The 13,560-nt window shown below is 45.3% G+C and overlaps 1 protein-coding gene across 2 annotated transcripts in view; it reads right to left on the bottom strand.

Moving 5' to 3' along the window:
• Atp10a (ATPase phospholipid transporting 10A (putative)) overlaps positions 1-2,012 on the bottom strand; it is a 163,498-nt gene extending 161,486 nt beyond the window's left edge. The window contains exon 1 of one of the 2 annotated variants that reach the window (XM_048434731.3): positions 1,349-2,012. In XM_048434731.3, coding sequence (XP_048290688.3) covers positions 1,349-1,818 — 470 coding nt within the window. In that variant the 5' untranslated portion in view covers positions 1,819-2,012. The remainder of the gene's footprint in view (positions 1-1,348) is intronic. The other variant, XM_048434730.3, reaches the window with a different exon arrangement.
• Between the last annotated feature and the right edge of the window lie 11,548 nt (positions 2,013-13,560).

The raw sequence follows: 13,560 nt of genomic DNA, 5'->3' as shown, positions 1-13,560 counted from the left end.
AGACACAGAGAAACCCTTTTTTGCTACTTCGTACTCATTCCTAGGTCTCTTCCAAGACCTGTGGAGTCTAACATGTTTGAATCTGATACTTTAACAAACTCCCCAGTAGTTCTTACAGGAAGTTTGAAAAGCATAAGCATAGGACGATGGGAAACCTGTTGGAGCCCCAGCACTACTCCCTCCGCAGTAGCTGCAAGGGACTGAGCTTCTCTGAACTTCAACACTGCCCGGGCAGTGAAAAGATTCAAGTTGGCCTAGGCGAGTCAGAAAGAAATGTTGAACAGAGCTTTAAAGATTTCGCCATCACTTTCCTCAGTTACTGGGTACAGAGCTCCAAGATGACCTACCTCTATGTGGATGGGAATAAAGGGGGATGGTGCCCCAGGAAACCCTGGCTGACATCCCAGGCTTAAGGTGTGAGAACAGAAAGGTAGGAGACTTCCACTGGAAGGTTAACTCCCTGTCACCAACCTGGAAGCAACTCTGCCCCCCAAGGCCCCTTTCCATCTGGAAACAAAATTCTTATTAAGAAAACCAGCCGGAGCCTGGTGGTGGTGGTAGCACATGCCTTTAAGCCCAGCACTCAGGAGGCAGAGGCAGGGGACTCTCCGAGTTAGAGGCCAGCCTGGTCTACAGAATGAGTTCCAGGACAGCCAGGACTACACAGAGAAAGAAAACTGACCAGTGTGGTCGCTCAGGACTATAAGCCCAACACTGAGGTAAGAAGATCATCACCAGCTCAGTAACAGTCTGGGCTACATACAGAGCTATCTCAAAAACACTGAGGAAAAGGGGAGGAGAAAGACAAGAAAGGAAAAGGAGAGAGGAGGTAGGGGAGCGGGAGGGGCAGGGAGAAATAGCCAGGAGACTAACAAATGGTACTCAGTCTGTGGCCAAATCACAGTTCACTTAAGTGGACGGATTCTTGTTTGTGCCCCGGACCTTCAATCCGATCTATGCCAGGTGTATCAGAACTTTTCATCCCAAGACAGCTCTTATTTAAGCTGGAGCTGTATATTCCTGTGTGTTAAACACCAGGGTGGCTGGCTAAAGACTGAGGACCGGACTTCAGGTGATCACATCTAGGCACAAGGTAGAAGCAGTTGGGGATGAGGCTGCCCAGATGCCAACCATGGGTTTGTTTTGGCTTAGAAGCTAAAGGGTTAAGTGCTAGTTTGGGATGGGGAACCCCTTGCGGCCCCCTGCATCTAGGGCGCCGAGGCACCTTTGAGGTTAAATGACTTCACAGGGCCCAGGCTGCTCCTTGGGCCACCCCGGTCTCGCGCACATCACACCCCACACCAACATCCCAGAGGTGCTCGAAGCCACGTGGACAAGAGAGGCTCACCTGCTGTAAACAAGGCAGCCCAGGTTGTTGATTTCGTGGTCTGAACGGTGACGGCTATAGTCCTCCCACAGGTCCTTGATGGCTGTGACCGCCAGTATGAACAGAACAGGAGCCAGTGCCAGGCCCGGCTGGAAGGCGTTCACCGCTGGTACAAAGTTGAGCAGAGCGATGAAGACGAAGTACACGTTGGCCAGGCGGTGGAACTGCTCGAAGAGGTTCTTGGGCAAGAAGGACAGCAGCGTGTACTTGGTGGTCTTGAGGCGGTTGTCGACCAGGTGCTGAGTGCAGCCACGGATTAGCAAACGCTCCCCCTTGGAGACTCCGGCCGCTGGATCCTCGGTGCCCAGGGGCGGTAGCAGGTTGGAGCGCACCGTGCGCGTTCTGCCCTCCCAGCGCCTTCTTCGAGGACGCCCCCGCCGCCGTCCCGGAGGTGCGCGCTCCTCGGTCGACGCCGCGGGGTCCGACTCCATGGCCGCGTGTCACCGCGTCCAGCTAGTCACTCGCGCCAGCCTCCTAGGTGGTCATTGCTCGCCGCCCGGGCGCGGCGATACGGGCTCCCCTCCTGTGGGAAGCACAGAGACCGCGCTCAGCGTGCCGCGCCCCGCCCAGCCCGCGCTGCCCGTCCGGGCTTCGAGGTCTGCAGTCCCCGCTGGGCGGGAGGGCGCGGGCGGACGGGCGGGCCGGTCGGCGCTCTGCCCCTCGCAGTCCCCTCCCGCCACCCTGGCGGCCTGGGGCGGTTTCCGCCGAGGTGGCTCCTGCGCCCCGCCCTCGCTCAGCGCCCAGATTCAGATTGGGCGGATAGCGGGGAAACAAAAAGAGCCCGCGCTAGAAACTTTAGAGCGCTTTACTTTCGTTTCCCTGAAGAAGCATCACTTCAGTCCCCAAAGTTTTGTCAACGCACTCTGCGTCTGAGAAAACGGGGAGACTTCGGGACTGAGAGGCACGATGCCACATCCGTGCCTAGCTCGCGCGCTCTGCCTGGAGTAGGCAGACTTGATTCTGGACCAGGAAATGGTGTCTGGAGAGCTGGGCAAGACACCTCCTCGAGTCTGGGACTTGGAGTTAAACTCCAGAGTCCCAGGCACACCAATTTTCCAGTTTTCAAAAGCTATTTTGAGGAGACCCTTGGCGCCTAAGAACTCTCCTTGAAGTCACTATCCCTCCCCTTAACAAAATTCCCATACCCTGCTGCCCAGCCCATTAACTACTTTCAGTTATAAATTTTTGGTGAACCAGACGCTTTCTTTTTCTAGAAACACCATCAGTTTTCATTACTCCCCAAATAAGGGTCCTTTTCTTAGTTCTTCGTAGACGGGACGATTATAGTGTACATTCTAAGAGAGACGTTTGAGTCATTGCTTCCCCGCTTGGTGGACAAGGACTGAGATCCCCTAGGGCATCTCTGAGGTGTGTGTCCCGATCTAGAAAGAGTCTGGGCAGTGAGGGAGGCTGATAGACAGCTGAGAGAATGGGAGCAGAGGCTTCCTTCCCTCTTGATGGGAGACAGGAGTTTGTCTATGGGAATATTGGGAGATAGGAGCTGACTTTAGAAGGAGCTGGGAAGTACCCTATGGTGAAGTAAGGGGTCATAGCTTGCACTCTATGTGTCTCTCTGCAGATACAGAGTTGGGAAATAGGGATAACTGTAGTCTGGGGTGGGGCATAGCTGGGGAGCTAAATGAAAAGCAACTTTGGGGCACTCTGACTTTTAACCTCTTCCTGTGACTGGCCAGTCCCTCCTTTTTCTCCCTGCATTGGTTCATTTTGTCATCTACCTCAGCATTTGCTGGCCCTGTGTGCGTCCTCTGAGAGTCTGCTGACCTGTTCCTGCCCTGGCTTTCCTCAAATCATTTGTCTTCAATCCCTCTTTTTGGATGATCCCCACTTTGTGCGTCCTGATTTTCACCATCCCCAGCTGTAGGAGAGGGTCCCATGGTTGCTGTATCCCACAGTATTCACGAGAATCCAGGAGAAGAAAATAAAGCAACAGATCCCCCCTAAAAAAAACCCTGCCATCTATCAAGTAGCCCCACCCACCCCCAGTAAGAGAATTAACTTTGAAGGTAATTTCTCTTTGAAGGAAAACATTGGGTTAAAGTGTCTGCATTTTCCAAAAAGAGCTTTGAGAGTGGGCCCGCAGCACCCGAAGCTAAGGATTAGCAGCAAATGAGTAGACACACCTTTAGCTGGTTTCCAGTCCTTAATACCGATGACTTGGTTTTCAACTCTGTCATCCAACCCAGTGGCGTTGCAAGGCCTGGCCAGTTCCCTCTATTTCTTGGCTGTTTCTTGTCTTTACAAGTATTCCCGGACTGTCCCGAAGCCCCTACCACCTCCCAAAATTCTTGCTACCCCCAGTTTACACTGTCAAAGTAGTTAGTTACTTGAGCCCTTCATTCCCATTCCCTGTCCTTACCCTGTAGCTCCTAGGAATCCCCCTGCTACTTTAAGAGTCAAATGCCACCTCCTCAGGCAAAGGTCCTTTGAGGCTCTAGGAGAACTGACACCAGTTAGTTTAACTCTGTCCCTTCAGGTCCCTGCCCACCCCAGGGTGAGAGATCTCTATTCTTTTTGGAACAGACAGTGTCTCTCCTGTCTACATTCCATGCTAACGTTCCAAGATTCTGTGAGTCACACTGCCCCACCAGTCTGGAATCATCTCTCTTCACAAATCCAAATTCAGTATTTCCAGCTGGACTTACCTCAGCTCATCTCTCAGAAGTTCTGCACACACACACCACACACACACACACACACACACACACACACACACACACCCCACAATCCTAGGTTTTGTAAGACTTTTGAGTTTAGATGGTGCCCACTAGACTAATTCATAGAGTCTAGCCTGTCCAGACATAGGTAAGGCTGTGATATATCCCGGCCAGCACAGTGCTGGACTTGATATGGACTGGATATGGCTGAACCTTTAATGACACTAGGTTGCTGGGTCCTGGGCAGATCACTGGAACCATCTTGTTCAGCAAGCCTCTTTTCAACACTGGCATTGTTGTAGGCAGCAGGAATGAAATGAAAAACTGTCAAAGTCAACAAACATTCTTGTGCCACTGACATCCGAGGAAAGAAAACAACCCAGAAGAAGTCCTGAGAGCCTCCCAAGAGCCGGAGGTGGAACCCTGTAGGGGTGCGGGAGAGGTGAGAGACAGGGGTCAAGAGCAGGGCAGACTCACTGCTCTGCACAAAGGCCCCAAAGCAGGACAGCTCTGGAATTAAGTTCTAAACAAGTAGGGCTCAGCCTGTCAATCATTCAGAAACCCACTGTCCTTACCCGCCCCCAGTCTGTTCTGGAGTCAATGAGATCTCCAGGAACATATACTCCGTGTATCCCAGTGTAGTGACCCTGCAAAGAACACACTGACATGCTGCACAGAGCACAGGACAGGTGTATGTAAGTAGAAATCAGGAGGCTTGCTGACAGCCCTGAATATAGGTCGGAGGCTATGAGCCATGCAGACATCAAGATTAAGGGGTCACAGAGGTTTGGTTCAATCTAGAGACCTGTATGTACATCCAGAGCTAAGCAAGGGGGCAGAAATGTGAGATTAAGTAGACATACTAATCTCAGGGAGAATTTTGACTTTTATAGTGAAAGCTAAGGGAACTCTCATGCAGGTGTTGAGCTCCGAGGAATCGTGTGATGGGACTCAGGGTTTCAAATTTTCCCTGTTTGCTGTGTGATTGAGGGCCAGAGTAGTAGCAAAGGGAGGCAGCATATGTAAGAAGTCACTGTGGTGTGCAGAACGGACAGTGGCTTCGGCAGGTGGTGATGTAGGGGGAAAGGGGGCTTCTTAGAGCCAGAGGGTTTACTATTAGGCTCTAAAGGAGAGAACTGCAAGTGGAGCTAACTTCTGCCCATGAGGCTCTTGGGGCTATTGTGGCGTTCGAATCCACTGGGAAAAAACAAAGACTTAGACTCAATTCAAATTAAGATGAGATGAATTTATGTTTACTGCTAGCAGAAGGACAGCATCCTTAGAGCCAAACGTGTTGTGCAGAAAGGAGGCTAAAGGGAGGGTTTGTACAAGTTGATATCCAAGGTCTGCATTACCATTCTTGATGGAATCCACAGCAGGACAAGACTGGTTTACTCCCTCCACTGTTTCTGGTTTCCATTGTATAGCATGAAGGTCACTTCACCCCAATTCCATAACAATAAGGAAGTTTACAAAAGCAAAAAAACGTCCTGGCTAAATACCCCCCAAACCAAGATCACCATGTATCCTATTCTTAATCTCACCTGCAGGGCACTGGGACCTCATAGGCATTTGAGGGTAAAGGTCAATGGTCCTTAAGGGATGTAAGTATTAGATTCCTTTAGCTATCACATGGGGAGTTGTGTATAAATTGTTATGCAGGTTTGAGCCATCTGGAGGAAGTGACTTTAATGACTGAGATAGAGCAGACAATCACACAGTGCCACCAGGTTAGGGCTGGTTGTCACATTCCCACAGGACAAGGCCACAGGAACAGAAGTGAACAGGAAGGGCAAGGGCACGGAGAATGGTTTGCCAGTCCCTGTGCAAGAAAGGGTGGGAGAGGACAGAGTTGTCAGCATACAGGGCATCACTGCCCTTTGAAAAGGACAGGGGTCATCCCTGTATTTGTTGTGGTTGCACAGAAGCCACGGATTCCCCAAGACAGAAGCATGGGCTGAGAGGACCTAATGTCATCTTTTAATGGATATAGGATGGGTTCTAAGAGCAGTGGGATCAGGAAAGGCAATAAATTATCATTTGGTTTGGAAGTTATACCAGCTGTCCCTATCAACAGATTTTCCATTCAAGGATTCAATCAATCACAGGTAGAAAATATTTGGGGGAAAGTACCTTTGCATTAAACGTGTACAGGTATATTGTTTTGCTATTTTTCTCTAAACAATGTAGTTTATTCATACATATTAAAAAAATCTAAGGATGAGTTAGCATATGGAGTATGCATAGATTATAAGGAACGATTAGACAATTTTCAATACGAGGGACTTGAACATCCATGGCTCTGCTATCTGTATAGAGACAGAAATCTGGGGACGAATTCTAAAACTAGTACTCCACAGATATGGAAAGGTGACTCCGTATTATAAAGTTAAGTTAGCAAAGACCTTTTTATAATCACAGGGGGTTGTTGTTGCTTTGTTTTGTTTTTTTCCAGTAGCCTCTTGAGAAAGTTCAAAATTTGAGAAAGTAGGCCTGTGCTATTCTGGGGCAGTTAGGGAAATAAAGAGGCCACTGAGCATCAGTGTCCTGACCAAGCAAGGCCAGTGTCTAAGCTAGAGACTGGCAGGTAGTTTCTCTCCACACTAGCTTCATACCAGAGTCATCCAATGAGCTTCTACTGTTGCTATATTATATATAGGAGACTCACTGCTAGAGCAAGTAGCCAGGTAGGCATGTGGGCTCTAGCACCATGCTTCTTAAAGACTTCTTGGGTGATGGTCATGAGCTGCCAGCTTCAGTCACTTCTGTTCTGTATCTGCAAGGAGCATGAGCCTGCACCACAGTCTAACCACTGCACTGACAAGTAGAGGAGCAAAGGAGGACAGTATAAATGTTTGGAAGAGTCTGGCATTGCCAAGTTCCTTATCTCTTATAAGTAGCTGGTATTGGGACAGATGATTTTTCTGTCTCTGCAAGCAGTTCATGTCATGAACTAGCAATGCTTACTGTATGTTGGTGATGGAGTCCTAATGCTGTGACCCTTTAATACAGTTCTTCATACTGTGGTGACCCCCAACCATATAATTGTTTCCATTGTTATTTCATAACTGTAATTTTGTTAGTTATGAATAATAAAATGAATATCTGTGTTTTCCAAGCATCTTAGGTAACCCCTGTGTATGGGTGACTTGATGCCCCAAAAGGGTCTGAGACCCACAAGTTGAGAACTGCTGCCTTAGTACCTCTGATAGATTAGGGAGTGAAGGCAGAAACTCCCAAAAACACTTCAAGAAGCTCATCCTTCGACTGTTGTTCCTCCAGAACGGTTCCTGTGAAGAACAGCACTTGCACACCCACAATCTCTGTGCTTCAGAGGCAGCGGCAGGAGGATTTCAAGTTGGAGGGCAGGAAAAGGCATGGTAGTTCCTGCCTGTCATTTCTGCACTAACTGGACACAGAAGAAGCAGGAGTTCAAGGCCAGCCTGGGCTAAGTAGCAAGTTGTAGCAAGTTCAGGACTCACCTTGTGTGAGACCCTTTCTTTAAACATCTGAAGTAAGCCAAAAAAGAAAAAAGAAAAGAAAAAAAGAAAGAAAAGGAAGGAAGGAGGGAGGAATGAAGGAAGGAAAAGGAAGGAGAAAAGAAAGAGAACAAAGAAAATAAAAAGAATAGGGTTGAAAACAAATTGCATGAAAAATCTTCCAAAATCCCCAGAAACAAAAGCAGTCGAACAGGTCAGGCTCTGAGAAGGGACTGAAGGGAACCAACCTGTGACACTGGAGCCTTAGCTGATGATGCTTCAGCCACAGACCAGAGAGCCAGGGAAGCAAAGCTCTGCAGACAAAGAACAATAAGGATAAACGAGCATCCTTTATCTAGAAATAGGAAAGTAATGATATAGAGCATTGGCAAAAACTGAGAACCTCATTAATACTGAACGCTTGAGGGGATAAGGGTTAGAAGGCCTCTTTAACACTGCTGCTGCTGGTAGAACTACCTGGCTAGTATTTGACTCAGCTAGGAAACTAAATCCTCAAAACTCAATATTCTCATTCCTAAGACAATAGACAAAGGAACTTTACACATTCGTGAATGGTATGTTTTATTCATAAAATGATAAAATGATCTGGTCAATGTATTCTCAAAATGACAGAAGCTTACACAACACAAGTAACTAGGTCTATGAGCAACAACCTGAAAGAATCTTGAAACCCAATGTTGGATGAAAACATAATTCTAAAAAGTCTACATGCAGGGCATTACTGTTTTAGAGATCGCAGCTATTACCAGCAATACTAAGAAGAATATTGCTATTTTTATGTGATCAGTTCTCGTAAACTAAAATGAGCTTACTATAGAGTAGAACCACCACACTCTTGGGCACTTATCCTAGATCAATTAAAACTAATGTATACAAACAGCTCTATTCATGGTAGCCAGGAACTAGAAACATATCAGATCCTTCCAATAGGCTAATGGACAGCAAATCCTGGTACACATACACCGTGCAATTAACTAGCCAGCTGTAAAAGCAAGCTGTGGATACACACAGCTTGGATGGGTGCAACACGAGGGGGGCAGCTTGTTGGGGTTTCTGTCCTGCCCAGTACCCCACAGCCGGCAAGTCCCAAAGAAAATCACAGAGTCTACATTAGGTTATAAACTGATTGGCCCATTAGCTCTGTCTTCTTATTAACTAATTCTTACATCTTATGGTAACCCATAATTCTTGTCTGTGTTAGCCATGTGGTTCAGTACCTTTTCCAGTGGGGCAGGTTACATCTTGCTTCTCTGTGGTCTGGGCGGGAATGGAGGAATGGGCTTCCTCCTTCCTAGCCTTCCCCTGTTCTCATCGCCCCGCCTCTACTTCCTGCCTGGTCAATCAGCATTTTATTAAAATACATGATTGATAGAATACAGATAATTCTCCCACACCAGATGGGTCTCAAGAGAAGGCTGCTGAGTGAAGAAAGGCTATCTCTACAGGCTGCATGTTGTGTGAGTTCCTTAATACAGCATTCTTGAATATCAAGCAATAAGGTTGAGAGTAACATGCTGATTGCCCATGTTTATGGTGATGGGAAGGATGAAACCGTCTGTGGCTATACATGGATGCTTACCTCAGAGCATCCTTGTGATAGAGCTGTTCTGTATTTAATTGTAAGAATGGGGTGCTGTTACAGGAATCTATATGTGACAAATTCATGACACACAAGCATATGGGTGGATGGCACCGACTGATAAAGCTGATAGATTTCATTAGTTATTACTTAAACATATTTATATTTTACAAATTTTGTTTAAAGCTACATTTAACTAATATTTATATTGAAGTTATATAAATAGATGAACAACATATTTAAGTGTAATGATACATCTGACTTTTCAGTAATCATTAAACTTACTAAAATTAATAATATTAATCTTCTGGTTGTTATATATGTATACATCATTGCTAGACTTCATAACTAATGATTTCTAATATATATTGTTCGGAAGACAAGCCACAAGAAATAGAAACACAAATTCCACTATCAATTCATAATAATATAAAGGATATATCTTAATATACGTTTTATCAATAAAGGTATTATTTCTGGTGTTCTTTAGGTAGAATTATATGTCTGGAGAAAAGAGCCCAGAAGTATATTTTTCTATATGATATATAATATAAATATATTTATATTTCTATAAATATAAAGTATATATTTCTTTGTGATAAATGTGGTTCCAAGGTTATGACATCAGGAAAACTGAGCATTTGAAGAGGAAAGTAAATAAATCATTGAACTGCATTTCAGATGTATTTGTTATTTAACATGAGGTTTTTTAATTTAATTTTTTATTTAAATGTGTGTATGTGTATTTGTCTGTGTATGTGTGTGCCTGCATCTGTCTGTCTGTATGTGTGCGTGCATGTATTTGTGTGCCTGTGTCTGTCTGTATGTGTGTGTACCTGCATGTTTCTGTGTGTCTCTGTGTAAGTGTGTACACACGTGTGGGAATTCTCATGGAAACTAGAAGAGTGAATCAGATGCTGTGAGCTGCCAGATAGAGTTTCTGGGGACTGAATTCTGGTTGCCTTCTTCACGAACAGAAAACACTTAACTGTGGAGTCACTGCTCTTCCACCGCTCCCCCCTTTTAAGAAAGGGACGAGCTGGAGCAACTCATGACAGCCTTTGCCTGTACGTCCTGTGACAGTGGGTTACAAAAATCCTCCGGCACATTCAACTTCCTTTAACATGAAAAACATCAAAAGCATGTATGCCATCTTCGTTTGTAATTTTAAAATGTCCCACTGTTCATGCTCACTGATCATGGTCCTACAGGATTTTCATAAAGCATATATGGTTTGCTACTAACACCCTGCCCCCTCCTAACTTCCCCTTGCCCCTTGTGCTTCGCATTAGGCCCCCTCCTTTCTCTAGAAACTTCACGCTCACTTTCCTGTCATACGTACAATCTTTATTCTATGTATCTACACAACATGTAAGTGTCACATGAACAAGAGAAAGACCTGAACATTTGTCTTTCTGAGTCTGGCATGATTCACTTAACATGATGCACTCCTCTTCCTTCCTTATGGCTAAAATTCTCTCTTTTATAAACCATTCTTTTCTTTTTCCACTTCTCTATTGTTGGGTTTCATAACACAGCTGTTGTGAATAGTAGTAAACATTAGAGAATACTGATCTACACGTAATCTCTCTTTAGTAAATACTGATCTACACGTAATCTCTCTTTAGTAAATACTGATCTACACGTAATATCTCTTCGATTTCGACTTGAAGACTTTGAGGAAGATACTCAGGAGTGGTACGGCTTCATTGTAGGGTAGATTTATCGATAGTTCCTTGAAAAGACTCCATACTGGTTTCCATGGTGACTGGACTAGTTTACATTCCCACAAGTGAGTAAAGGTTCCCTTTTGTGCACATCCTTGCCAGTATTAGTTACATTTTTCACTTAATGGCTGTTATTCTGATTAGGGTGAGAAGGAATTATGATATAGTTTTGATTTGTATTTCTCTGACGGCCAGTTGGGTTGGAAATTGTTCATATGTCTATAGGCCATTTATATTTCTTCTCTTGAGAAATTTCTTCTCGTTTCATTAACTCATTTATTAGGTTGGTTGATTTCTTGTTTAGCTTTTAAAATTGTAGAAGGCACAGCTCACAGAAAGCATGGGAGGAACTAAGGAACGCAGGCCTATTTTCTTCAAAGGAAGGAAATGACTGACCCCTGGTCACCTGGAAGGCAGCAATGGATGTTGTCTAACAACCTAGTGACCTTTTTGCTCCTCTGTGGAGCCAGCTTTCCTGAATCCCTCAACATCCTGAGCATTGTTTAGGTCCTCATCCTGATCTTACTCTCTCTCAGGGAATAGCATCCTTGCTTATGAAAGAGATCCAATATATTTTGTATCCTCCATCAATAGAATTTATCCTTCTGCTTGTTACAAATCCTTCCTCCTTGGGCCTTGCCCTGAGCATTGTTTATCCATCAGCAGAACCCATGCCTATTGTAAAGGTCACAGGTGCTTTGCTACTTTGCTAAGGACTTTCTATGTAGCTCTGCCTAAAGCTGTGTTTTATTGATTGTCATGTGGAAGCCTTTGCCTCAAGTTTGACTCTGCCTGAATGTGTAAGAAGCATAAACTCTGAGATCAGACTCTAGAAGTTCTGACACAGAGCCTGCAAAATTGGTGCTGACTTGAGTTCCTGTAGTGGCGTTTCACTTGTATTTTAATAAATAAAACTTGCCTGAGGATCAGAAAAGGAAAACAAGCACACTTGCTAACCTTCTAGACCAGGCGGCAATAACACGCACCTTTAATCCCAGCAGCCACACTAGTTTGCCATAGGATCCAGCCGGTGCATGCCTTTAATCCCAGTGGTGCAGGCCTTTAGTCCCAGCCTTAGAGAAGATTTTAAGACAGGAGGAAACAGCACTCAGTCTCAGTCTCATTTCGAGATTCCTGGAGGCAAGTTTGCTACTTTCAGACTGAGGTTCAGGTAAGAGGCAGTGGCTGGTTATGAACCCCGATTTCCCTCTCTGACGTTTTATTAATGGTGCTTCAGCTTCATTCCTCACATCACTGGATTGCTTTCCTGCCAGTGTGACAGTTGCAGGGTTCCCTGACGACAAATGACTTCTAGAATCTCCATGTGAGATGTACAGTTAGCAAGATTCTTTTCCCATTCTGAACACTGTCTCTTCACTTGATACTATTTCCTTTGCTACACAGAGACTTTTTAACTTCATGAGATAGAAGTTTGTCTATTATTGACCTTATTTCTCAAACACGAGGAGGCCCATATAGAAGCCCTGGCCTATGTTTATCTCTTAAAGTGTTTCCTCTCTCAGCTTTAGTTTCTGGTCTTACATTATGGTTTTTGATCCATTCAGAGTTGATTTTTTTAAATTTTTGCATAAATAATGGCTTTCGCTATGGCATTTAATTATGAAATTCAAGTACCAGACTTGATCCCTCCTGTGTAGCAGACATCCAATCAGAGAATAGCTAGTTACCCCCATAACAGACTTGTACCAGTGGGTCCATCTTGCTTGGCAAGATATCGCTGATTTTTATTATTATTTTTTTACAGAGTGGAAGATAAGGATTAGTTTCATCCTTCTGCATGTGACTATCCAGTTTTCTTTGCACCATCTACTGAGCTGTAACTTTATAAATTTATATGCAGGTCCTCTCTTCTGCCCTACTGATACATTCATCTGCTTTTGTGCCAGCTTTGAATTGCTCTGTAGACTAAACGGAAATATGCTATGATGACCCCTCCCACATTATTCTTTCTACTCAGGATTTCATTGATGTGCGGGCCAGTTTTGGGGGAGGGATGTATGTGCGCGGACTTGTGTGTGTCGACTTGACACAAGATAGAGTCATTTTGGAAGACAGAATCTCAGCAGAGAAAATGCTCCTACTAGATTGGCCTGTGGGAAAGCCTGCGGGGCAGTTTCTTGATTAATGATATATGTGGGTGGGACCATCCCAAGGTGGGTCATGCCACCCCTGGGCAGGTGATCCTGATTGTATAATAAAGCAGGCTGGGAAAGCCATGAGGAGTAAGCTAGTGAGCAGCTCTCATCCATGACTTATGCTTCCGTTCTTGCCTTCCCATCCTGCCTAGAGTGCCTGTCCTGACCTTCATCGGGGAAAGAGTTATAAGCCGAAGGAACCCCTTTTCTCCCCACGATGGTTTTGGTGAGGGTGCATCATCACAGCGAAAGTAACCCAAGTTCATCTTCAAGGCACCTGTTTCCAAATAAGGTCTCACTCAGACACTGAGAGTGAGGACACAAACTTAGCTAAGAGGAAGCAACCGGTTCATTAAATGTTTGTTGGGGAAATGCTCGCTGTGATCAGACTATAGGAGAAGAGTCAGGAGGAAGAAGGTACAAATGCTGAGGGCAGCTCTCGGGTAGAGTATATGCTCACCCTGTGCAAGAGCCTGTGACTGTCCTTAGCAGCTCCTCCCTTCAATCCGATTTTATCTAACAGAGTAGTGTTTGGA

Source organism: Myodes glareolus, chromosome 24, assembly GCF_982192425.1.
Source record: "Myodes glareolus chromosome 24, mMyoGla1.1, whole genome shotgun sequence".
Taxonomy (NCBI): domain Eukaryota; kingdom Metazoa; phylum Chordata; class Mammalia; order Rodentia; family Cricetidae; genus Myodes; species Myodes glareolus.
Note: the sequence above shows the minus strand (reverse complement) of the source record. Positions and strands in the feature narration are given on the sequence as shown.